The following is a 27,839-nucleotide window of genomic DNA, read 5'->3' as shown; positions in this document are numbered from 1 at the left end:
AAAATTACATGAAAAGTTAAGCATCTGAAAGTTAAGCGTCAGAAAGTTCGTAAATGCTGTACATCAAAGGCAGTGGCTCCTCAGGGGACATGATGGGACTGCATTTATGAATACCTAATTCAAAATAACCTTATAAACTGACCCTCCTGCGAATTTTAAGATAATTGAAACATTCAATTTTTAGATCAGGGTCAGTTTCATCTAGTGTAATAATTACATATTTTTTATTCACTATACAAAATATTTATCCGAAATCTTTGTTAGTTCATGTCCGCCATCTATATTCTTAATAGAAGCTGTGAGTGCTAAATAGAAAAACTGTAAATTTAGTTTTGGGGATTCGCACACAGCTTTCATCATCTGTTAAATGGAGGAAAATAAACTGAACAAGTGGGGACTTTGTATAATCTTTTCTCAAAAATAGTTTATTAACATTGTTTGCGTTCACTTTAATCAGACATTCACTACAACACTTTTTGTTTACAAAGCATTATTACAATGAGCTTTCATATAAATCTGGATCATCATTTTTAAATAGTTCCAGAAAGAGGAGAGTTACAGACACTGAGCCAATAGCTGTTCACATAGCAGAGCCATAGTGTTCTAGAGACCATGGTTTCACTCATGCAGACACCAACATGATAAAGATTAGGTTTAGTAGTAGTGTGGTCTTCAGCAGTATACATGCTTCTCTTGTTGATATGTAGTTTTCCTCCTGCCTTTGGGTTCGGTTTTAACATTCTACGCTATATAGAACTATGGTGGACTCCGTCTAACAAATGCCTTTCTCTAGATCTGCCAAAATTGGCATTTACGTTGGCGTGTAGATCTGAAATCTTAAAAGTTGCTGTCCTTTGAATTGGCGACATGGATACACGGTTTAAACATACACCCGTACAAACAAGGAATACGGAAACAAAATGCCAAATCTCTTATGTTCTATTTTGTGTAGACAAACTCCCGAAGGGACTAAATCTAAATTCCTCTGAGCTTCTCGCCTGAACAGGCGCAACACTGCGATACTTGGAGAGAGTTGGTAACACCGCCTATTATGGTCTGCTCGAGTGCAAAGCCATTTTCTACTACAGTACCTTCTGACACGGAGAGGTTGGCCACCAGAGGGCTCTGTCCAGCCCTGCTACATGATAGCAAAACAACCCATTTGGACATAAATGACTCAAAATCCCACAAAACCCAGCTGTTATAATTGTTTCTGTATTTTGGAATAAACCCCACAACAGGTTTCATGCAAGACAAAACATGTCATGTAGCATTTGGAGCCATCTGACAGATTAAACCCTGCTTGGTTGGACTAACAGTGACTGACTGGTAGATGGATGCAGGCAGAAGAACGACCGGTAGACAGATCAGGAGAAATTGGAATGCTGTGAAGAATCAGTACAGAGAAAGGCTTCTTGGACACCTCTTTGACAAATTGTCTAAAGATACAAAAGAGTAAACTTCAATTGGCATTTCCACTTCAATCCAAGTGAAACTTTCAACCAGATTCAAAGCCATACAGAAAATATATGTGCACATTTGATTTGTTGTGTAACGATGGAGCCAAGGCAGAGACACGTAAGATGTAATAAAAACAGGTGGTTTTAGAAAGTAAAGACAAACATGCAAGGATACATTATATACCAATACCAGTCTGTTTCCGGAACACTAAAGCTCCCTTGGCGCTCCAATACATATACTGTATTAGGTCAAAAGATTGACAGCTAAAAAAAAAAAATACACATATTGGTTAGACAAGTTACCTCAATGCCCCTTGATTTGCATGTTGTCACTCAATCATGGAATAGAAAATGACAGATAAGAAACCCTGTCTGAATGTCATACCAGTCATAACTCAGTATAGAAACGATCCAACCGTTAATGTTAACATGACAGAACTGAGCATGTCTTTCTGGCTGTGAGACAGATAAGGAGAAAAACTGTTTTGGGAAATTTCTTGGCAGCCAACTCTCACATAAAAAAAAAATATTTATTTTATGGATTTCTATTTCAGGTCTTGCCTTTTTGACAAATAACCCTGAGCCAGAACAAATGGAGAATTGATAAACCAGTTCCTGAAAAGCACACAGGGGGAGTTTTGTAACGCAATTGAAAAACAATCAACCTCCAGCTTCAAGAGGGACCCTACATTTGGAACGATCAGTTTCTAGCTGAGGTTTCAACCAGGCATGTTTTGAGCAAAGTGGAGAAGAGTACCTTAGAAAATGACTCCATGCAAATCTTGATTTGGTTACAGACTTTCTTTGCTGACCATTTTACCGCAGCAAGCTTTTGCTACAAGACAGAGGTGTGAAAGTCGACTGGCTGTGTCCTCACCCCGGTGATGAGCAAACAGTCCGTTCTCTCTGCCCTCAGGGAGGGATACGTCAACGACACCCAGGTTGCCAAGAAACAGAAGGCAAGGCACTGAAAAACACTCATGCGTTTCCTTACATTAGAATGTCGTTTTAGAATGCAGTATGACTGGAAATCCTCAGGCCGGTAAAACGTGACAAGATTCTTTCAGATTGGATCGGTCCCTCATGTTCCACATTACCCAGATACTCCGGCCTTGTGACCAAAAACGCATCGATACTCTCATTCTAAAAAAAGATAATGATCAGCTGCATTGTAGTTCCTGTAGACTGAAGACTATTGATTGTAGGTTTGTACTCTGAACTGTACAGTCACATTGGCTTGTGTTTATGAAATCTTTAAAAGCCTGTCAAGTTTCTCTCAACAGGGCTTCAGAATGACAGAGGAACGGCTGTTAAAACCACAGTATATTGAAGGGGCCGATGGACTTCTCCCTATGCGCGCACACTTTTGGAGGGTCGCGTTACAGTGCCGTGAGGTGCTCAGACTGTTTAATAGCCCGGTATCATGCAGGATTGGACTGTTTCTAGACTACGTTATGCTATGCTGACTGGCCAACTGGCTTTCCGCTAAATATAATGAAGTCAAGTAGTTTATTTTTGTGGCTGAACACTGAAAGCCTTGGTTATTTGTGGCAAAGCTTAGTATGCAGGACAAAACACACTCATATTGATGAGGCCCTTAGCTCCCCTGCTAGTGAGTTCACCAATGTGTCAGGAGAATTACTGGATTCGTGCAAGGAAAAATAACTAAAAAAGGCACTGGTTCTGAAGAGCCAAACATCTCCCCGTGAAAGTATACCCTCTTACAATCAAAACAAAACTAACTGCTAGGAAAGGCTAGAGTGGAATAAGACTTAAGTCCTAATTCCAGTAGTGTGAAGGTTGACAACAGCACTAACTCAGGTGCCCACAGCTGCACAAACAGGCCCAGGAAAGGACAGCCAAAAATGTTGCATACAAATACAGGTGCATTTATTATCTTCTCAAAGCGACAGGAAAAAGAAATGCTTGTGAAAAAAACTGGATGAAAGACAGTGTGCCCACTGCGGAAAATAAACAAAAAGAAAACATTTAATTAGGAGGTTAAAACACTAATATCTAACCTGTGTTACAAGACCAGTCCTTTTCCTTGTTCTTTAACGTTCAGCACTTTCGTCGCACCACATCTTTAGCGTGAAATGTGAGATACAGTACAAAGAAGCCATTTGGGGAAAAGGTCAGTCCTTCTTGCGTATGGGTTGTTGAAGTTGATGTCTTGTCAGACTTTTGTGGCGACAGAGGTCCTCCCACTCACAACAGCAGGCAGGCACCCCTCTTCTTGCGTTTGCGGACCTGCAGCGCCGCCCTGGTGGCCATCTCAAACACCTCCCTGACACCATCCTTGGTCTTAGCTGAACACTCCAGGTAGCCAAAGGCACTGATGCGATTCGCCATGTCCCGGCCTTCCTCTGGCTTCACCGGCTCCTACAGGGTTACCACACAGACAGGAAGGCGTTAAAACTGGTGTTGTGACACACACGTGCGCTCGCACATGCACGCACAGAACTTTGGAGACTAAAAAGCAATAAATACACCAAAGGTTAATAATGTACTATGGTTTTTAATGCAAGTCATATCTTATATTCACTGCCTTTGTCAAATATCGCCACAACTAACCTGGGGTTAGTAATCCTCTCAAAACCTATTCTGCTACATAGTTCCTGTTATTTGAGAGAACCAAATGGCTGATAGAGTTATCACATGCATTTAGTCTTGGAAACTAATACTGCAGACAGGCAGGCCGAACATGCAGTCAAGCCACGTATTGTTGCTAGGAGAAAAACAGACTAAACAAACAAGCTAATCAGTGGCTGTTAACTTCTAGGAGTGGTTGCTCCTCCATGACATGGCGGGCAGGCCGGTTGGACCAGATCAGTCCACGTCCGACTGATGTTTTCTTTTAAAGGACACTGGTGACTCAGCCAAAACAAGCAGCTGTTTGCCCAAAATTATTTCCCAGTCGAGCCAGTGACAAGTCTCTCAAACACTATCAGTTTAGCAGATTATCAACTCTGATGTATCCTGAAACTGATACATTGTTATCGTAAATGTTTTTTCTTTGAACAAGGCCTAGTGAGGAAACAAACACATTAGGAATGCACCTATAAGACAGTTCTTGCCCAGTACTATTACCAAAATTCATAAAACACAATCTGCTGGTTTCGATACCGATACCATCGTTTTGTCATTCATGTACCTGTATGCACGTTTATAAATACCCTTCTGTGTGAAAGAAGTCGATAGGTATAAGGCCAAGCCATGTTGTCAAACAGCTTATTTCTAGCAGTAATGATAACTCCAATGAAGTTCAGAGACAAGGTAGCAATATGGGAACATTGAACCTGAACATCCAGTTGAAGCTGCATGACATTTTGCCCCATAACGCTGTAAATGTGGCAAAGGTGTTATGATTCAGTTTGAGGTGGGATAAACAGTAGGAACCCATTGTATAGTACCTGCTTCATCTTGGCAAGCTCCCTCCGTGTGTGTTCATCATTCCTCAGGTCCTTCTTGTTGCCCACCAAGATGATGGGAACGTTAGGGCAGAAGTGCTTCACCTCAGGGGTCCACTTCTCTGGGATGTTTTCTAGTAGAAGGAAGGAACGAGGAGAAAGTACATTTTAGAGATACTAGATGGAAAACTGACTGGAGATATGTTCTTACACACCTTCACATTCACAAGAGCAAACACCTTCGTCGTGCAGGCTTTTTAACCCGCCTTCTAGCTTAGTGGGGTCTGGACCATAGCATAGTCAATGTAGTCAGCCTAGCTCTCAACTGAGGGGTGCCTCAATCTAGGTTGAGGAATGTTAAACAAGGTGGTGTTCACCATAGTATTCTTACTAGAATAAAGCCCTCCTCCATTTCGGTCACATTAAAAAATACAAATAATACCCGCACCTCACAATTGGGACTACTGAATATATATAAGTAAGGTATATCCCTTACTTACTGAATTACTGATTATAAACGGGATGTGATTGACCGGTGTGAAACCTGGCTTAAACCTGATGAGTTTACAGCCTTAAAACGAGCCAACCACTCCTGGTTCCACTGGCGACCATATTCCCAGTGCATCCTACAAATGGAGGGGTGCTGCTAACATGTAAGACACCAAAGACCAATTTATCCTCAAACAAATGACTGTTTGTTTCTTTGGCTTTAGAGGTTTCTGTCACGAAAGCTATGCAGGCTGAGCAACCCCTTGGTCCCCTGGGGCCCAGTGTTCCTAAAAATAGTTTATTTTCAAGCTTATTAAACAGGGCAAATAATATTAAACTTTTTGGCAACTTCAATATTCACATGGAGCACTCCAAAGGCTTTTCCAAAATGCCTTTGGAGACATACTAGCCTGGGTTCTGTCCAACATGTTTCAGGACCTATGCATTGCCACAATAATACCTTGGACTTTTTTGTCCTGTGGATTACGTATGGTGCATCTAACGGATTTTCCTCAATCGTGGAATATTGGACAACCATCTTAATAAATACAAAATACATTTGATTGATTCATCCCCACAGATGAGGTTCAAGTCCTGGCTTTCGCTTGGCTACTCAAAGACATTCACAGACTTGTCCTGAACCCATCCCAGCATTGTCTTTGCCATGTGTGTCGTTGTTGTTCTGAAAGATTAATCTTACCCCAGTCTGAGGTTCTGTGCCATTCTCCCCTGACTGCTCAATGTGGCCAGAGCGGCCAGCTCTAAAAAGAGTGTTGGTGGTTCCAAAGGTCTTCCATTTAAGAATGACGGAGGCCAGTTTTCTATGGGGCCTTCAATGCTGCAGACTTTTGGGATCTTTCCCCAGATATTTGCACTGACATTCCTGTCTCAGAGCTCTATGGTCTATTCCTTCAGTGTCATGGATTTTTGCACTGTCAACTGTAGGACCTATGGACAGCTGTTTCTTTTCAAATTAGGTGCAATCAATTGAATTTACCACACATTGACTCCAATCATATTATAGAAAAATCTTCAGGATGATCAATGGAAATAGAGTGCATCGGAGTTCAAATTTCAAATGTAGCAAAGGGTCTGAATACTTATGTAAATGTAATATTGCTATAATATCTAAAAATCTGTTTTTGCTTTGGAATTATGAAGCATTTTGTGTAGACTGATTAGATTTTCACTACATGATTATAACGGCCAAAATAATTCATGATTACGATATTATCTCAATTTCTATAGAACATTCAGTCAAATGTATCTTCACCTTTGTGTGGCTCTCTCTTTTTTGGCAAATTATTACACTCAAAATACAAGTGCAGGAAGGTAGAGAGAATCTGTAACAATACCTGTACAACATTTTTTAAACGTACCTAAACTGTCAGGGCTGTCGATGGAGAAGCACATGAGGATGACGTCTGTGTCAGGGTAGGAGAGAGGCCTCAATCTGTCGTAGTCCTCCTGGCCAGCTGTATCCCATAATGCCAGCTCCACCTAAAATGCACCACAGAAGGCACTCAGATCTAAACTCTATAAACCACTGACAAAATGGCTATGATGAGAAAACTATATATTGTTTTAAATGTATCCTATTATACACAATTTACACTCAATTGGGACGTCTGATTAGATGTTATGATCTTGTCTTAATGCAGCAACTTGCTGAACAGAGCAGATACTTGGTATCACATTTTGAATTGTGCCTCATTTATGTAGTCATTTGAAGAATACATTGACACAGTGTTCGATTTTTACACATCTTTGTCAGCCGCTGTGAAACCAGCTGTAATAACCATGAGGATAATTATGACGTTGAATATTCAAAGTGGTTTGGTCACAGCTCTGGCCTTGGGTTGAGAGAGAAACCAGGGCAGCAGCTAATGACTAACTGCTCGGCTCATTCCATGGGCATATTTTCACAGGGAGGCGTCAAGCTTAGGCACAGGCTTCATCCCATCAAAACCCCTGGTTAATTCCATTAGGGAAACCAGGTGATTAGAGAGAACAAAATGGATACCTTCTGTTCCTCAGAGAAGCAGGGCAACTATGCTAGTCAACTGAACAAAATCACAGTGTTCTGGCACATTCTCCATGTTTAACAGTACTTTTTTTTTAGTCTCAGAGTGGAGGTCATTCTTAATTTCACTACACATCCGAAGTTGAATGACTGAATGTGTAACTTCTGGATGTGCCTTATCATGCTGTAGATCAATCAGTGACTAGTGCACATGACACACACATTGTTCAACCTTCCTAAAATAGCAGCTATAGCATGGGAGGTAGGTAGAGCGGGTGGGAATTGAAGGCTTCATACTCCAGGCATGAGCGAATGAGGGTAGGAGGCAGATCCCCTCTGGACTCACAGACTGACTGCAAAGCACAAGGTTTGGGGAAGAAAAGGGCAAGGTTTTATTTAGAAGAGAGGCCCAGAACCGCCCACTGAAAGTGAGAGAAAAAAATACCATTCCCTCCAAGTGAAGGAAGATTTAGATGTGGACTCTTGAGTACACTGAGAACACTGATCTTATCCAATATAAATAGGGGTAATTCTGCTGGCACGACACAGCCAACTAGGATAGCTATGAAGGACATATTTTAAATTAAAAACATTTAAAATCACACATACAAAAATAAATGTAGACAAACCGTTAAAAACACGACCTAACGTGAAGCATATTTAGGCACAAAACGGTGCCCTGTGGAGCCCTCTGGGCTGATGGCGGAAATGTAGCCATCAGTCACACACAATAATGGTACACTCGGATGGCTGACCATTTCCTGTCCAGAAGACAACCGTTAATTAACCTCTCCACCGGCAGCCTCCTGCTCGTAGCTCCCCCAAAGCAGGAAATAAAAGACGTTTATCGGGGGCCGAGAAATGGTCACGGGGCGGGGGAGGGGGCGGCCACTGGACATCCCCTTTCCCCCCAGTCGGAGCAGGAAGCCCGCCACTGCAGTCATTTCCTGTTTTGCAAGGCCTGTGATCCTGGGCTAGTCTGCACAGGAGAACAAAGGCCGCTGACGTAACATCCCTTCTCCAGAACAAAGTTAAGCCTCTCCCAATGACCAAGAGCTCAGCTTCACTCCCGCTACAAGTGGCCCATTCGCTAACCAAGGCCTTATGGTGAGGTTGAGGGGATCCCACCGAGACAGATAGTTCCATTTTGACCGTAAGAAGAAACGGTTGAGTGTTATGTTCACTTATGTGGGCTGGGTTTGCGTGCATGAACACTATGTTGGATCGGTCCTGTTTACGCACCTGTTTGCCATCGACCTCGATGTCAGCAATGTAGTTCTCGAACACGGTGGGCACGTAGACCTCGGGGAACTGGTCTTTACTGAAGACGATGAGCAAACAGGTCTTTCCGCAGGCTCCATCTCCGACAATCACTAGCTTCTTCCTAATGGCTGCCATCTCTGGGGGAACAAAGTTTACGCTTCAGTCGCAAAGCTTGATCTCCACAAAACACATGAATAAATGTGGGACGGTGGGAAAAGACATGAGTCAGTGAACAGAAACAGGAAATCTGTGAGGAAATAGGAGTATGCATAAAAGACTAAGAACAAAATAGACCAAACAGGAATTGACCCGTTCCAGTTTGAACAATTTCTTTTTTGTTGGTCTAAACATTAACAGATTCGACACGTCCATGACATCACATTTCTAGTGCGTTTGATCTCCAGGAAGAGAGAGACCGAGTGACTGAGGGAGACTCCGCTCCAGTGACAGACCTTGAATCCCTGTAATGCCAAATCTAGATTACAGCACAGCAGAACAGAGAGGGGGGTGAGGCAGACGAGGGATGAGACAAGCTGAAACATGGAGGAAGGTCGAATTCCATCTGCCCCTTCTCCGACTCGGTCCATCTTTTCTACTATGCCCGGCTGGTCAGTCATTCAGTGGAAAGGCGTGCAACACGAAGAAAGGAAAACCGTCCGGGAAACTAACAGCTGGAGAAGCACTTAGTCGTTTCCTTAAAGAAGTCATAACAAAATTGCTCTCTCTTGCCATGTTGCCTGGTTACCTGTTAAACCTATATCCTCAACGGGGCCTGATTTGGCTACAGTATCTTTTGTGAGGTGGAAAACACAAACAGAATTTCCTTCAATGAACCACTGCTCTTGGATGTAAAATGCCAATTGTTGTCAATGCCAATGCCAAGGATCAATTGTTGTTGCTCTGCTGGTCCTAGCTTTACATTAATTTAATAAATCTTCTGATTAACACTTGGTCTTTTATTGTGGTTAGTTATTAAAACTTTGCAATGGAGCAAACTAGGCAAAGCTAAACATACTGCTTGACACAAATAATGTAAAAAGGGACTAATATAATGTAAACCTCCCTTATACTCAAAACATGAGTTTGTTAAATTGGTGGTGGTGACACCACTGGTCAGAAAAACTCACAAGGAGTGACGAAGAGGCAGCTGAAATAGATTTTTACCACTATTATATATTTGTGTACTGGACATTTGTATAATTTCTTCCTAACTGCTCTCTTAAAATATTTTCTTAGCTTGTGTACCTGATATGAATAAAGTAGATTCATATTTATTGAATTTGAAGAAAGAAGGGATGCGTTTGCCATGTCCTTGTTAAACGGGCCTTTTTTCCCTACATATTTTATGTACCATTCTTATCCTGAGTTCTCTCTCTGACCCAATGGTCAGGCGTAACTAAATAGTAAAAATTCCCTGGAAAACATATTGAATTCAAACAATGACATCAAAGTGCAGAGATAATATTCTGTCAAGCCTGTATTTGACAATAACTGACAAGCCATAAGAGGCATAAAATAGAATCGAATGACCGACTTGTGTCTACCACCTCACATGCCCACCCTGTGAACCACAGATGAACTCACAAAGCAGACAATAAGCCTGGGGTGTTTCCACTGACTCAGGTAACAAAATCAAGCGTCTCCACCAGACAGATTCAGGTGGGTTTCTACACATTGGTTGGACACATTTTCAATGCAAATGGAATGTTTTGGAATGGGACTGAATTACAACCCGATCTGTAGCCACATTGTATGGGTCACTCAGAACCTGAGGAGGGACGAGCACCAAGCCAGGCTCTCAAGACACATCCTCTGTATCCAAAACAATCCACTTCCTGTGTTACGGTTCTGGGGAGGGGCTCTTGGCTGAGGTCCTGTTTTTACAGGCCTCCACTGGAGCCAAGATGAGGAGTGTTGCCAAAGGCTACACACAGACAGACACTGAGAGACACAGCCCTCGCGACAACGCTCCTCTTTTCTCATACCAGGACATTGGTCTAGTTTGAAACTGCAGCCAACGGGAAAGGCAAACTACGAACGAACCCTGCTTCATAAATACAGATGTTCATTGAGATGTAAAAAGCCATGGAGCAGGGCAGTTGACCCCAATAATGTCTGGTGTCCTGGCTGTGTCCCCACTCTGGGAGGGCTGGATATGAAACAAAAACATGTTTAATGCACTGTGTAAAACATTCTTTAAAAAACATTACCTGCAATATAGCCCCTAATACATTAACAGTTTATACATTTCAAATGCAGGCCAGTGCTCTTTAGTTAGAGAATCTCTACTCAGTCCTTGAGGAAGAAACGTGAAACATTCTTATATTTTGTCATAGGCAACCCCCTTGTAATAGGGATTTCCAGAAATGTTTGGATTGTGAACCAATTTGTTTGTTTAAGATAGATGGTTGGGCGGGATCGCACCAAGTAAACAAAAAGGTATACATGATAATTCCTTGATTGGAGCAAAGACAGTACAAAACCATTTAGACTGATTTGAAATCAGTTCTCGCCCAGTTTGATTTACTGCCTGGGCCGGTCCACTCTTTTTGAAGGGTTCTCTAGGAAAATGTCCTGAGGGCATTATCAATCAGGGATGGTTCACAATATCTGGATTTTGTAGGAGGAACAATACAACAACCACATTGTGCCGCTACCGTAGGTTACTGGTGTAATCCCCATTTCTATTTACCAGTCACAATTAAAATGGTTAACAGTTAGCTTAACAAGGCACTGGATGTGTAATATAGTGTTTACAAAAGACAGCAGAGACACTGAATTCACCCTTCTCTATTCTGAATCAAAATCCAGGCAAAGATAATTTACAGTTCCCACTGACACAAGAACGGCCACCATATAACATAGTCAGCAGAACCATCCGCGGCGCCAGGACAGGATAAGCCACCAATCCTGTCTTCCTCATTCCTCTTTCCTGTAGGGGTAATGACCCACAAAAGTAACTGCTAAAAAAAGGACATGCTTAAGCCTCCTCTTGAGGCAAACTGAGGCCAAAAAGTATGCCAAGATATTACAGTCCCAGAGCTAATGTCCTATTGTTAAGGACTTTGAGCTTGGTTGAGGAAGTTGAGTCACGCTGAAATCCTTGTTCTCCTTGTCCTAAGAATGAGCCAGTATTTGTAGTATCATAATAAAATTGGGGTAAGGAATAGGTTCCTCCTCAAAACATGAAATGACCCTACAGAGCAATCAGTTTGTTAAAAACATAACTGCTCAAATAGATGCAATACCTGGCCATTTTTTGTGTTGAGTAGTCAAACTTTTCTATTAACCTACAGTACAAGTTAGGTCTGAGTGCACCATATTCATGGGCTCTCTATGTTTCAATAATTTGAATATCTGTAGCTGCTTTTTCATACACTGCACAAAAAAAGGTAACACGTAAATCACAGTATAATACCAAGTCAATTAAACATCAGGGATATCAATCTGTCCAGGAAGCATAAGCGATTGTGAATCAATGGAAGCGGTTTTGGTGCAAATGAAAGTGACACGGCAAGACAACACCCAAAAAGGGAATGGTTTTCTGGTGGTGGCCACAGACAATTGCTTTCTCCTTATCCTTCCTGACTGATTCTTCTCAAGTTTTGTGTTTTGCTAGTGTCCTTGTCACTACTGGTAGCAAAAGGCGGTACCTGCAGCCCATGCAGGTTGCACAAGTAGTCCAGCTCCTCCAGGATGGCACATCCATACGTGCCGTCACAAGAAGGTTTGCTGTGTCTCAAGAGCATGGAGGAGACACCAGGAGACGGGCCGCTACACAAGGAGAGTTGGACAGGGCCGTGGAAGGGCATCAACCCAACAAACTGTCAGAAACAGATGTCATGAGGGATTGGCATTTACCAGAGAACACCAGAATTGGCGTCCCATTCTTTTCACAGATGAGCAGGCTCAAACTGAGCATGTGACAGACGTTGCTGTGGTGAACGCAATGCTGCCTACATCATCCAGCATGACCCTTTTGGCATTGGTTCAGTGATGGTCTGGGGAGGCATATCCTTGGAGGGTCGCACAGACCTTGACGTGCTAGCCAACAGTACCCTGACTGCTGTTGGGTACCGGGATGAAATCCTCAGACCCATTGTCAGACCTTATGCTGGTGCAGTGGCCCTGGGTTCCTCCTGGTGCAGGACAATGCCTGGCCTCATGAGGCCAGAGTGTGTAGGCCGTTCCTGGATGACGAAAGTGCATACAGGCACGTGTGGACCATACACACTACTGAGACACGAGTTGGAACAGCCCGTGATTTCAATTGTTTACTTTAATATTCGGTATGAGTTTGAATCCAGCCCTCAATCAGTTGGTGATTGGTTTCCATTGACCTTTGTTGCGTGCATCGTTTTTGTTCTCAACGAACAACAAATGTACAGTAAAGGTTTTGATCTTCAATATATTTCGTTCATCGAGACCCGATGTGCGATTTATGTTCCCTTAATTTTTTTGAGCAGTGTAGATAAATATCTCCAGTTTGAGCAGTAAGTTAGTAATTTGTTTTCAAATTCATTTGAAACATTTTACTATAAAAGCTTATAGAGAACAACTGCCTGGTCACATTATATGCTTCACAGCAGAAGTAGCTGACAGTAAGTAATGTGGTTTAGCCTAACTAGTTAGCGTGAGTGATTGGTTGAATCAATAAGAAGGCAGGGCATCAGTCTTCCAGTAACTGCTGGCTGTTTGAGAAGCCTAAAAAGAGCTTTTGACAAGTTCTCTGTACAGTGTCTTGTTTCTTCTCTCCGTGCTACATTGTGCTTCTCAGACCTGTGCACAGCCAAAAATGTCCAACAACGATATGCAAAAGAAGTGCTTCTCAGTTTGTCATAAATGGTAACGCTGGCAGGCATCAACAACACAGATGAAGACAATCTTGTCTAGCAGGTGCATCACTCCGAAGTGTGCGTATGCAGAAAATCTAGTCAGGTGGTGTTCCTTTTCCAACCCTGTTTCCAAAAAAGTTGATAGGCTGTGTAAAATGCAAATAAAAACTGAATCCAATGATGTGCAAACCATTCATCCCTATATTTGAAAATAGTACAAAGACAACATATCAGATGTGGAAACTGAAACATTTAGCTGTTTTTGGAAAAATACATGCCCATTTTGAATTTGATCGCTGCAACACGTTTCAAAAGAGTTGGGACAAGGGCATGTTTACCACTGTGTTGCATCACCTCTTATTTTAACCATACTCTGTAAACATTTGGGAACTGATGAGACCAACTGCAGTAGTTCTGAAAGTCAAATGTATTCAAATTTTTGTTTGCTATAGGATTTCACCTGCTCAACAGTTCAGAGTCTCCTTTGTTGAATTTTTCGTTTTATAATGTGCCAAATGTTTTCAGTGGGTGACAGGTCTGGGCTGCAGGCAGGCCAGTTTAGCACCCAGACTCTTTTACTACGGAGCCATAGTGTGATAATACGTAGAGAATGTGGTTTGGCATTGTCTTGCTGAAATAAGCAAGGCCTTTCCTGAAAAAGACATCTGGATGGCAGCATACGTTTCTCCAAAACCTAGATATTTTTCAGCATTTATGGTGCCTTCACAGACGTGCAAGTCACCCATGCCATGTGCACTAATGCACCCCCATACCATCACGAATGCTGGCTTTTGAACTGGGTGCTCATAACAAGCAGGATGGTCCCTCTCCTCTTTAGTCTGGAGGACGCAGCGTCCATGATTCCTTATTTCACATTCTGGTTCTTCAGACCACGAGAGTTTTCTACTTTGCCTCAGTCCATCTCAAATTAGCTCGGGCCCAGAGAAGGCGGCGGTGGTTCTGGATTTTGTTGATATATGGTTTCTTCTTTGCATGGTAGTGTTTTAACTACACACAATGTTTTGCACAGTAATTACCAAGTCATAATTTTATGTTTAATTGAAGCTGGGAATAATAAGGTGTCCATAATAACACCCAAAACAAGAAAATCAGTATTGATTGCTAGCTTTTATTAAACATATCCAGATGCTCTCAAAACAGAAATATGCTGCTGAGACACAAAACAAACTGCTTTAACGTACTGGGTGACTGCTAGATATTATGACACTTATTCTGTTAACTTTGGTAAAAGCCACTTTCAGAAGGACAGAAATAGCTTGTTGAGGTACAGTTGAAGTCACTTTTGCTGTGAAGAACATTTACTCTTGGGTGTCTCCTCATTATGAAACGAATAAATACCTATCACATTGATCTACTCGATGAAACTCTACATCTAGCCGGGCAATTCAGAATAAACAATGAACGAACAGAAGTCACATTTACATTTGACGCTTTAACAATGTACGTCCCAACATCCACCTGTAAACATTCACACGTCTTGGCGTGCAGTTCAGGGAGCCCAAGTACTGTTTGTGACAGTAAGAGAATGATGCAACAATACCACGCTCTCCTTCATAGCTACATGAACACTTCGCCTCTAAAGGAGTTCCTTAGACTTAAAAGCAGTGGCTTGGCCACAGGATCAGCGTACAGAGGAGACCCAGGCTCAGTAGGGTGTGGCATCTTTCCTTCTCCCTGTTGCAGGAACAATAAACCGTGCACCTCGCATCAGGAGGCAGGGAGTTTGGGTTCACCCCCTCCGGGGCAAAGTGCCTTAAAGAAACAGCTCTCCACATCTTAGAAATATGAGGATTCAAAAGTGGTTAACTAAAAAAAAAAAACAGTGCAGGCTATATTTGATAGAGTATTATTTCATACTCTCCCAAAAGGCTACACTATGGAAGTTGGTCTCTTCTAGTTTCTTGTTCGTTTAAGTCCACTGTTTAATGTTCATAGGTCATTTCCTGATTGGGAAATCCCACCAGCATGTTGAGGAATTTAAGTCAGCTTACAAAACAAATATAATCCTTACTCACCAAGTTAGTTCTGGAGGAATGTGTTTGGTATACTGTGTCAGTCAAAAATGTTAATGGAAAGATTAACATACAATACTAAATTCTAAGTAATGCTTAATACAGCCATAATTTAAAGAGTACAAAACTTTTATTGACATTTAAAAAGACGACAAAACCTTCATGTACAGGATTATAGAAATAACTGAATCCATTGTCTACTGCCAGTTAGAACCCATGGGGTCAAAGCCCTGCATGGTTTGTGAGCAGGAGGGACATAGCTCAACAGTAAAGGGGGGGGGGCATTTAGTTCACTTGTGAGCAATATCTGAGAAATGGACCAAAGTTCACAGGCTGGCGAATACTGTGGCTGATGAATGAAGCAGAGACATTTCACTCAATGCCTCAGGTCGGCTCCACTATTGCTGCCTAGCAAACATGACAGATGAGTAGTGTAACTTAGATCTCAGTCATACCTAGTGTTAGCATTTGTGCAATATACTTAATTAGCATTTCATGTTATGTTTTTAGTAAATTCAGCAGGCAATCTCATCCAGACTGACCAAAAAACAAGTAAGAGAAGAATGACTACCATGGACTTGTGCGCTACTGTGACTTTAAATGTGTTTGTGAAAAGCTAAATAGGCCTTACGACATTAGAATATACACCCAGGCTCCTTGGCCCCTGACTCACAATGAAGATGAAATTAGTTATTTGCCTGATGGTGTCTATATCAAGAGATTGAAAATGTTTACTTTGCAAGGTCAGGAATTTGACCCCAGTTGTTACATTTTTTATAGTAACCTGTCCTCACAAGAAACAAGTTTACCCTAGGAACCTGTATAGTCCGCCATGACTGATTAAAAAAATTCTTGAAATTGGCACTAAATAATCCTGTTTCATGAAACTTAAAATGCTGCATCTATGGACAAAGATCCTGTTACTGCACACTCCTCAGATTTTTACCTAAAACAAAATGGCTGCTGTTGACCAAGAAATAAAATGAACTGATACACCTTTTCTGAAATCAGGACAACGGCTGTTGTCGAGTAGTTAAAAAAAAAGGGTGATCTTAAGGTTGGGCAATACGGCCTTAAAATCCCTTCACAGTATATTTAGAATATTAAAAGGTCAGGGTACATTTAAGCAATAAGGCACAAGGGGGTATGGTATATGGTCAATATATCATAGCTAAGAGCTATTCTTATAAGACACATCGCAGAGTGCCTGGACACAGCTCTATATATACACACACAACTGGTATATTGGCAATATACAGCAAACTACTGAGATGCCTTATTGCTTATATAAATGAGTGCAATTAGATCAGTAAAAAGTTGTCATGTCATATACCTGTGGTATGCAGTCTCATACTATGGCTATCAGCCAAGCAGCATTCAGGATTTGAAGCACCCGGTTTATATATATATCATAGTGTATTTGTTCTTTTAATTGCAATTAGTGTTGCCCGACATACTGTGCAGATATTTTCTTTTCTAAGTGGTCTGGCCTTTTGAAAGTGAAACGGTTCCATCGTTTTGACTTTTTGAAGTCTCGTCCATTGTTTGAACTTAAGTGCTCTGGGGTCAAACACCAGATGTGTTCTGTCCCCTATTCAAATAACCTTAGAATAAAAACAACATGAAAAGCAACCAGGCAAGCCTAATTCAGCCGGCCTGTGATTAAAAAGGATGAATTTGGTGGCTCTAAATGGATTCGAACCTGGGTCTCCCGTGTGAGAGGCTGGGTCTTTAACCACTATGCCACAAAGCTACAGACATACCAAGTGTCGGCATAGCGTCTTGAAATGTTATCATTTTGTCACGCATTAACATCACACCAAGTTTTAATATTTCGCTAGACACCATTAAGCAGTGTTAAACTTGGGTATTTTATTAAGTTTACTTCCACCACAAATAGCATCTATGAACTGTATAGCTTTTGCCACTTGCCATTGAACAGCATATTAGCCCCTAATTGTCTTACTAGCATCTACTAACTGACTACTTGGAAGTCATACAAATTAACCAATAGCTAGCAAGAAGGGAGATTAACTTTACACTGACATTTCCTGCTATTTCCTTTCATGGCACAACAATGCATATTTCTTTCATTTGTGAATGACACTGATACAATAATTATCAATAGAGGTGACGATAACTGATCTTCATAAATCACAGCTTAAAGTAATAAAATCTGAACAATATTAGGCTTTAATGACTGCACTTGACCTATAGTGTGGATTAAATATAAATGCTGTAATAGTGTGTTCAAAAAAATGGCAAGCTATGTACACTCAATCTCACTCAAACTCGACCATTATTAATGGAATCATCTATTTCAACCAGATTTACTTTTTGTTGTCATTCGTTTTACACGTAAGCAATAATCAAACTCTGGATACATTTATTTGATTTCAGACATTTTCACACAAGCTCAAATGATAATGTAAATTAAGCCTGTTTCTTCAACATACCTGCAACAAAAAAGAAAATCTGATAATGTTTTGGATTTTGGATGTGAGTAAACCAACAGACATAACCGTTCATCAGTTCAAGAGTTTTGTTTAGTTGTTTAAGGTTCCAAATATATGTTATTGTCTTAACCAATCTAGTGACTAAATGACAGCATGGGTTTCAAATGTTACAGTAGCTAGTCTTGGTTGTTAATCTAGGAAAGTATAGGAGAGATGAGTGGGACAAAAGTACTAGTGTGTTAACAAGACATGGACACACAGGCCTAACCTACAGTAGCAACTAAAATGCAACTCACAGCCACACAGATTTGCTTAGAAGACATCCTGCGTTAACGCAACCCCAATAAATCACTACGGTTGACCCCCTCTATCAAAAATCCTAAATGATGGTTCCAAACTGTAAAAAATGCAGAGCTCCAAAAAAGGGGGCCGTTTACATTGATGGAGCTGTTTGGCTCAATTACATTTGTCACATGTTCAGGGAATGGTGTGGGTGTGTATCAGTCATTGTAAAACTGGTTGTTTAGATCCTGGATGATTAAATCGAGTTCCAAACAGTGTTGAATTATCTGTCGCAGCCACATCTAGGCAGTTAACAATTACATCTGAAAATGAGGGTATAACTGCGCCTCCTAAACAATTTAATACCATTAAGATTAAAGTTCAGATAACCTATTGTATTCCACACCATCATTTCTACATGCATCTAAAGCTAGCATTCATTTTGGAACATTGTGGGTTAATAACCAACATTATAATCATAGAAAAAGTAGCCAAAATGCCAATAGAAATTGACATAAATACAGCCTGTCACTGAGATGGTGTGGGCTTGTTGGACATGGCGGGAGTTAAGCTTGGTAACAGTATTAGCCAGCCCACAAGGCAATCACTTTTATTAAGATGGACAACCAGTCCTTTCACATAGTAGCTAAGTAAAAACAATGAATGACTGGGTCATGTCTGTGATAAAAATCACAACTAATAGCCAGGCTTTTATCCAAAAATGTAATTGAAATTGTATGAAAATGTTACCAAAAATATTAGACTTTATTGGTATGTGTTACATATCGTACATGTTGGTTGGTTTTATGAAGGCACTAAGGCAATGCAGTGCTATATGATGAAAACAGCCACATTCAAAAGATGGGACACTGTAAAATGCTATTAAAAACTTAATGCAATGACATGCAAATTATTTAATCACTATATTTAACTGAAAAATAGTACAAAGACAACATATCAAACTGAGAAAATTGTGTGTTCACAGACAATGGTTTTCAGAAGTGTTCTTGAGCCCATGCAGTAATTTCCACTAGAGAATTGTGTTTTATTTTTAATGCAGCGCCTCCTGAAGTCCCAAATATCACGGCCATCCAATATTGGCCTTTGGGCTTGTCACTTGCATGAAGAGATCTCAGGATTCTCTGAATCTTTTAATATTATGTACTCTTTGCAATTTTACATTGAGAAACATTCTGAAATTGTTGCACAATTTGCCCATGCAGACTTTCACAAAGTGAATCCCTTCCCATCCTCACTTCTGACAGACCCATCCTTTTCATATTACTGACCTGTTGCCAATAGACCAACAGTGGATATAAAAAGTCTACACATCCCTGCTAAAATGACAGGGTTTTGTGATGTAAATGAATGGAACAAAGATAAATCATGTCAGAACTTTTTTTTCACTTTTAATGTGACCTATGAACAATTCAATTGAAAAACCAACTGAAATCTTCAAGGAGGAAAAATGAAAAATAAAAACCTTACAATAACTTGGTTGCATAAGTGTGCACACCCTCTTAAAACTGGGGATGTGGCTGTGTTCAGAATTAAGCAATCACATTCAAACTCATGTTAAATAGAAGTCACTACACACCTGCCATAATTTAAAGTGACAAATAAAGTTCAGCTGTTCTAGTAGGATTTTCCTGACATTTTCTTAGTTGCATCTCAGAGCACAAGCCATGGTCCACAGAAAGCTTCCAATGCATGAGTGATCTCATTGTTGAAATATATCAGTCAGGAGAAGGGTACAAAATAATTTTTAAAACATTAGATATACCATGGATCACAGTGATGACAGTCAAGTGGAGAAAATACAGCACAGAGACATTAACAAGTACTGGATGTCCCCCCAAAACTGATGAAAAGACGAGAAGAAAACTGGTCAGGGAGGCTTCCAAGAGGCCTACAGCAACATTAAAGGATCTGCAGGAATTTCTGGCAAGTACTGGCTGTGTGCTACATGTGACAATCTCCCGTATTCTTCATATGAATGGGCTATGGGGTAGGGTGGCAAGCCTTTTCTTACAAAGAAAAACATCCAAGCCCGGCTGAAGTTTGCCAAAACCAACATCAAGTCTCCCAAAAGCATGTGGGAAAATGTGTTATGGTCTGATGAAACCAAGGTTGAACTTTTTGGCCACAATTCCAAAAGGTATGTTTGGCGCAAAAATAACACTGCACATCACCCAAAGAACACCATATCCACAGTGAAGCATGGTGGTGGCAGCATCATGCTTTGGGGCTGTTTTTCTTCAGCAGGAACCAGGGTCTTACTCAGGGTGGAGGCAAGAATTGAACTGTTCCAAATACCAGGCAATTTTGGCACAAAACTTTCAGGCGTCCGTTAGAAAGCTGAAGATGAAGTTCACCTTTCAGCACGACAATGACCCAAAGCACACATCCAAATCCACAAAAGCATGGCTTCACCAGAAGAAGATTAGCGTTTTGGAATGGCCCAGCCAGAGCCTAGACCGGAATCCAATCTGTGGGGTGATCTGAAGAGGGCTATGCACAGGAGATGTCCTCGCAATCTGCCAGATCTGGAGCGCTTTTGCAAAGAAGAGTGGGCAAATATTGCCACGTCAAGATGTGCCATGCTAATAGACTCCTATCCAAAAAGACTGAGTGCTGTAATAAAATCAAAAGGTGCTTCAACAAAGTATTTGTTTAAGGGTGTGCACACTTACGCAACCAGGTTATTGTGAGTTTTTTATTTTTCCCCCTCAAAGATTTCAGTTTGTTTTTCAATTGAATTGTACACGTTATAGGTCACATCAAAGGTGGGAAAAGTTCGGACATGATTTCTTTGTCTCATTCTTTTACATCACAAGAACCTGGCATTTTAACAGGGGTGTGTAGACTTTCTATATCCACTGTAATTAGCTGTGTGATATTCCACCAGGTTTAGAGTTTGAGCATTGCACAACTTTTGCAGTCTTTTCTCGCCTCTGTCACAACTTTTTAGAAATGTGTAGCTGGCATCAAATTCAAAGAGGGCATATATTTTTCAAGAAACAATCTAATCAGTCATGTTTTTGTGTGGACACCGGGGCGAGTAGCTTCTGCTATCGCAACAGCAGAGGGATTAATAAAACTCTACAATGAAAAATGTGTCTTACCATTATTCAATTACCAAGCAATGTTCATAAGAGAAAAATAAAACATGGGGTTGACGGTTGTCCTTGTCCATCTGGTCATGGTTCTGACCTGGATTAGGTTATATACACTCTGGACACACCCAAATGCATTTAGTCATTATTACAACTAAAATGTTTACCCGGTAGAGCCAGAAGAGGACGGGTTACCCTTCCGAGCATGGTTCCTCTCTAGGTTTCTTCCTAAATTTCAGCCCCTCTTAGGGAGGTTTTCTAACCACTGTGCTTCAACACTGTTGTTCCTTGCTCCTTGGGGTTTCAGGCTGGGTGTTTTGTAAAAGCACTTTGTGACAACTGCTGATGTAAAAAGGGCTTAAGAAATACATTTGATTTGTTATTTCTATTTTGGAAGTCGGTGAAATAATATAATTGAAGACATAGTGATTTACAATCGATACGCCATATATTAGCATTAAGCCGAGGGATAAAAGAAATAGCAACTCTGAAAGGAATAGGCCTACAATGGCAATACCACATCTAGAGAAGCGTCAGGTTGATTTCCCACGATCGGAGACCATGTCTAAACTTTTGTGGATCCCGTTTTGGACTAAGGAGTAATACCGAAAGTGTCACTTGATAAGAGGAAAGCGTGTTTCCTGAACGGAAGGCTGACTTGGTTGCAGCATTAAAACATTACAAGCGGTCCATTCAAATCGTTTCAACTAAATACCAAATCCTCCAGAAATGGTGTGACATGTGACTTGAGGGTATGGCGGTAGAAGAATAAAGCGGCCTATGGCCGACTGGATTATATGCCTTTTCTATTGCGGCATAAAAAAAAAACTCAGAACAGTGAAAAAAAAAAACTGTCAAATCATGGTGTCCGTGTCTCTACTGGTCGGAAAGTTGGAGCTAGGATGGTGTCCGAGTTTCCGATTTAGAATTCCAATTCGGGTGGCGGTTTAAAACGATTTTCCACCAGTCCCCAGTAGTTTTAAAATCCCTGACGTCATTTTAAACTTCCCAGTTGTTTTGAACGTAGCCTAACAGCCAGCCCTCTTCAGGAAAGCGCACAGGCACAGACAGCCTACATTCCATTCCAAATCACAGAACATGCTCTTAACCATGACTGAAAGTTGTGGATTTGTTTTAACTATTCAACTTAAAATTCAACAACAACTGCTTTTCCGAAGAACAACAACTGATTATTTTTCGTTTTCTGGGATTCTCAGACTGTGTGGTAATGCCTGTCATATTCCATTCCAGGCTCAGCCAGAGAAACTCAAACAACGCCCTCTCGTTCAGAAACGGCAAACAACTCCGCCCAGAGTTATTACAATTCAAAGCAAAAGAAACTCGACAGGGCCAGTGTTTTAAGTTATTAACGCCTTTTTAAAATAAATTATTCAAACCTTTAATTTGAACATAATCGGCATCTTCCGATTTATGATGTCAGTGCAGTAAGAAAAAATGACGACTCCTTAGTAAAGACTGATTAGCGAGGTTGTTACACTGAGTTTCGCTAGCAGCCTCGGCTAAGCAGCAACAGTTACATCGAAATCAGTTACATTGAAACCGTACATGGCAGCAATAAAAACCAAAGTCTTCCGGGAATACAAAGGACTAGACTAAACCCAAATCAAAGAAAATAAGAAACACTGGCTAAACTTGTCGATTGACTAACTATGGCTACGAGCCACCACCTACTTTCCCCCACCCGAAGCAAAGTAGCCTAGCTAATCACTTTTCCAAACGAACAAACCTAGCCCACCCCTCTAACTGTAACACTTTGAGATACATTTTCAACCAAAAAATAAGTATCCTACCTGTCTTCTGGACACTATTTAGATTTTCCTCCCGACTTACTTCCCTCTGGATCGTGACACCCTTGCTGCAGTATTCGGCAAATTAGCCTACATAGAGGGTGCTAAGAAACAGGGCAGACAAACATAGGATCCTCCCACCGATCTGGAGAGAGGCAGTGGTGGCGCTTAATCTCTATTGGTTAGGGACGAGGTGTAACCGTTGGAATCAGAGAGGTACCCTCCCTTTCGACGGTCAAAAATAATGACATCATTCGTTTTTAAAGCATTGTAGAATAAAGGGAGAGGGCCACGGAAGTATCGCCCTCGTAGGGTGTGGATATACCTAAACAATTATTTAAGATCATACTATGATATTATTGTAATGATTTTATTTCTGCTTAATATTACCCTATATAAAATTATTCTATCGGTACCCTATTGTCTTGCAGGAATTATATTTAGGCCAGTCATGTCTTTTTCCATAGCTTATTCAAATGTTATTTGACAAATTCTTTGAAACAACAGGTCTACACTGACAGTGAAATGCGTGCTTAATTTCCAATAATGTAATGTAAGGTATAAGGAAACGGTAAGTATAAGGAAAATAGCCATACACACTGTTTCGGCGCATATTTACAGGGAGAACCAGTACTAAACTGCAGGTGTTTGACAAGGCTATTTCCTGTTGTTGTTATGTTTACAGTAAAGCTTACAGTTAGGGTTAGAGTTAGAACTGGTTTTTGGGGTTATGGTAATGTTAAGTTTAGCCAAGTTTAAGGGTAGGATTAGGAAATAGGGAATATTCAGTACGATAATTGAGAAATGTAATGCGTTTTTGTTAAATGTTTAGAGGTGGCTTGATGAGGTGAGCACAGTCCTGTTGATGCTTATGGGCTGGATGTCCAGTTGTGGAGGGCCACAGTGAAAGAACAGCTCAGTTGGCTGTAATTTATTTTGTCATGATTGACCTGAATTGCCTGCTTGCCCTCTGACTTTCACTTGATCGTTTCTGGAAGTGGTTGACCAGGTTAGGGTTAAAATCACTCTGTTGAGGTTAGTGTTTGTGATCATTTTTCTCTTTGAGCATCCTTGCCCAGGAGTTATGAAGGACCTCGATGGAGGACAGATGGCAGTCAATGACCCTCTTTCTGCACACCGAACAATGCCCTGCAGTTTACCAATGCAATGGGCAGGCTCATACCCAAACCAGAAGGTACTGGAAGAGGTGAGGATGGCAGCTACGCTTGATGCATTAAACAGGAACAGGATTAACGAGATGTAATGTTTGCAGATGTCAATCGGTTGGTGTGCCATCTAGGTATGTGTCCTCACACAAAATGTCCATCTCTGGGAAAAGATGGTCCCCAAGACCTCTTTTCGTGGTTACTAAACCAGACCTATTTTAATAGTGTATTAATAAATGCCATACTGATTGGTTATTGTTCTAAATATTTTTATAAATTAAAGTCATTCTGATTCTTTATTGTTCTAAGGCTTTTGATTGATTGAAGACATTCAGATTAGTTGTTGATGTTGTAAGTCTTTTGATTGATTGAAGCTATGATTGGTGATTGATGTAATTATTTTCATTAACTGATTCCATATTGATTACTTTATGAACTCTACTGGATATTATATATGATTAATCATTTTTATTTTATTTATGCAAATAGTCAAATTAGACATTTCTCTGTATGCATTTTTCTATCTAGGTAACAGGTCAGGCTATACTAATGGTATTTGAATAGGTAAAAGGACATTATATAACTTCAGGTAGACTCCAGAACACCCTTTGAGGCTGGTGACAAACAGTGCTACATTAGATAATCATCTTTAGGTTATCTCTATAACCCCAGCTGTCATTACCTTACAATTGTTAACCTGATGACCAGACCTTCTACAGGTGGGCCTGTAGAAAGTCAATGTTCAAGGCTAGTGCACAGATCTCAAAACCCACATTGTGCAGGAGATTGAGTCTGATATGAATACATCAACCACCATGGATAGTTAGTCAGATATAAATACGTCTGTCTGGATAGCATTACGCTGAATGCTCTGTGTGAATAACTCACAGACGAAAACAACTTACCTCCCGAGGTGTGGCCCAAACCTGTCTTTGAGCCCTGGAAAGTGGTGACAACCTGTTCTCACTGCTTCCTCTATGATAACACATAATGAGTTCAAAGTTGAAAAGGTCTGTGTCAGCTGAAGCCAAAACAATTTAGGAACTATGACAAGGAGGTGATGCCCCAGGACCTTCATTACCCTCATGAACAGAAAGAAAGAAAGTTCAGTTCTTTAATTTAGAATGCAGTATATCACTGTCAAAAGCAGGAGACAACATTTTCAGACGGAGAAGTTGCCGTCTGACCAACAGGAAGTGGGACCACTGGCACTGCTGACTTAAGTCAACAAATACATGAGTTACAGGTCAGAGTGGACACTGTGTAAGCCCTTCACATGACTCTCTCATGCAAGGAAAATGAGCCCATCCCAGATACAAGGGACATGAGGTCAGAGTCTACAGCTTGCATACAGGCCCAGGGGTGAAGATACTTCGGCTACAAATGTGGACGGGATGGACGTTTCGCATTCAAATGTGTAACGGCAGGGAAACCCTGCAGGGTTACAGAGAGGCAAGCTGCATTCAAATTACAACAGAGCTGAAAGAGGGTCTGAGGGTCTTGGGAAAAGGTGCAAGCTGCTGTATGGTTAGCTCCCCCTTATCTGTATTGCCTGGCCTGCCAATGTTTTCCTTCTGTCCCTAGTGGACTAGTTGGCTCAGCCTCTGCCCTTTCCGTCCAGATAAACAGCACTCTCTGCCAAGCGCTGTTAGACAGCTGTTCCCAGGTCCCTGTCATTTCTGAGAGCTCATACTGCCTTGTCATGGAGTACCTGGTTCTTCAGTCTATACAGGATCTAACCATTTGGGGCCAAGATCACAGCCATCTTCACTGGGGGTGGGTGGGTATTTCCGTTGTTGAACTGGCGCTTCTTAAAGATGTAGCTGGCATTCATGAGCTCAAGGCCATGATGGAGTCCCTATGGCTATTGGAAGTGTTGCACACTTGTTTCAGCAGCTAAAATTCATCTGTGAAAAGATGCAGACCTATAGTTTCCCAGTGGGCTTTTGCATTCTTTGTGTTCTACAGCTTACTGTACGCTCAGGAAACCCCAGCTCCAGAGTCCGACGCAGGCAGGTTGAGAAGGCATCCAATGAGAAGGTCGCCATGGAGTTGAGCCTTCTCCTGGCAAAACCACTAACAAGTGAGATATTGTTTGTTAAGAACCGTGGACAATCCTTTATCTGCATTGCAGTGCAACCTACCATTCTGCCTGCCGCTTTGCTTAGTGAAGACCAAATCACAGTTTAACTGAAAGAAATAGACAAAGTAGGAAGCCCATGGCCCAACAGACAAGCATGTTAGACCTAAATAAGTTTCATGACTGCTGCTAACCAAGAATTAACCTCCTCATCCAACAGGGGTGGATAAACCCTGCCTCATAGACCCCCAAAAATGTTCCAGTTTGGAGACTGCTCCATTCCTGAGAAGTGGAGAACAAGGCTCGGTGAAAAGTAGGACAACTGACCTGAAAGAAAATGGTTCTCTACCCTCGATCCGGCCACACAGTTGTGGTGGAATAAGGAGCACAAGAAGGTAATAAGATCACAGCAATCAAAGGTGCGGAGAAGGGTTAGCGTGGCAGAGGCACAAGACAGACAGATCAAAATGCTCCCTGGATCACCAAGGTGGCAGATCTACACACCTCTTCTATTTGGAGGGTTACAAGTTTCAGTTGGACCTGTTCAATTAACACATAGGTAGATTAAATCTTAATGTATTGTCCAAGTCGTAGGCATGGTAGACTGTACCATTTCCTCGAGTCAAGAACTGAATAAAATCTGTTGAGCTTCTATCCCCAAGTTATGCGACTCTTATACTACTAAATGATGAATCAAATGGACCAGTGGACAAAATGGACCAGTTGAAAATACATTTCGGACTCCCCCAATAACAGAATTCTGCAAGCATTCGTGCTCTCACCTCTACACCAATGACTGTATTTCCAACATTTAACGCCTGAGAGTCAGAGCCAGTGTGGTAGAATTCAACCATAGTTCTATATTCACGCTGTGTCTGTTCGATGGCTCGTCTGAGGTCATAGAAGGGTTTCTTGTAAACGTCTTGATTTGTGTTCCGCTTTTTGTTGAGGTATGTACTTAGTCACTGTGGGGATGAAGCCACCGATTTACTTGTTAATGAGCCCGCTGACCGTTGAGGCGAAGCCCTAAATGTTATCTGATAAATCGCTGAAAATAATGTGGTATGCGTTCACAAAACAGTCAAGCAGTTTGGGATCCGCTTTATATGACCACTTCTGTATTGAGCGTGCCACTCGTTCTTCCTGTTAAGAGTTTTTGCTCGTAGGCTGGGAACAGGAGGATGTGGCTATGGTCTGAGTTTGTCAAAAGCAGGCCAAGGTATGGCCTTTGTGAGTGTAGAATAAAAGTTATCTACAGTTGTGTCACTACTTTATGATGTAAAACAGATTTTCAGTTTTCCAGTATTAAAACCATGTGTGGGTTTGCAAACAATAGAGTTACAGTATTACAAACCATTCGTCTTGAATATTCCTTCTTTTTATAATATGGATTGAACAATAAATATTACCATACATTA

The 27,839-nt window shown here is 41.2% G+C and overlaps 1 protein-coding gene and 1 long non-coding RNA gene across 2 annotated transcripts; one reads left to right on the top strand and one right to left on the bottom strand.

The window, feature by feature from the left end:
- Positions 1-402: 402 nt before the first annotated feature.
- On the bottom strand, positions 403-23,362 carry LOC105023679 (rho-related GTP-binding protein RhoA-D). Its single transcript, XM_010893069.4, has 5 exons — positions 23,179-23,362; positions 8,625-8,782; positions 6,739-6,859; positions 4,874-5,004; positions 403-3,842 (listed from the first exon to the last, which is right to left on the bottom strand). The coding sequence occupies exons 2-5, from the start codon at positions 8,778-8,780 to the stop codon at positions 3,669-3,671; spliced, it is 582 nt and encodes a 193-aa protein (XP_010891371.1). The 5' UTR covers positions 8,781-8,782; positions 23,179-23,362; the 3' UTR covers positions 403-3,668.
- Positions 23,363-23,473: 111 nt separating this feature from the next.
- Positions 23,474-27,839, top strand: LOC117592959. Its single transcript, XR_004574702.1, has 3 exons — positions 23,474-24,382; positions 26,310-26,424; positions 26,642-27,839. It is a non-coding gene; the product is annotated as an uncharacterized LOC117592959 (long non-coding RNA).

Source organism: Esox lucius, chromosome 17 (assembly GCF_011004845.1).
Source record: "Esox lucius isolate fEsoLuc1 chromosome 17, fEsoLuc1.pri, whole genome shotgun sequence".
NCBI classification, from domain to species: domain Eukaryota; kingdom Metazoa; phylum Chordata; class Actinopteri; order Esociformes; family Esocidae; genus Esox; species Esox lucius.
Note: the sequence above shows the minus strand (reverse complement) of the source record. Positions and strands in the feature narration are given on the sequence as shown.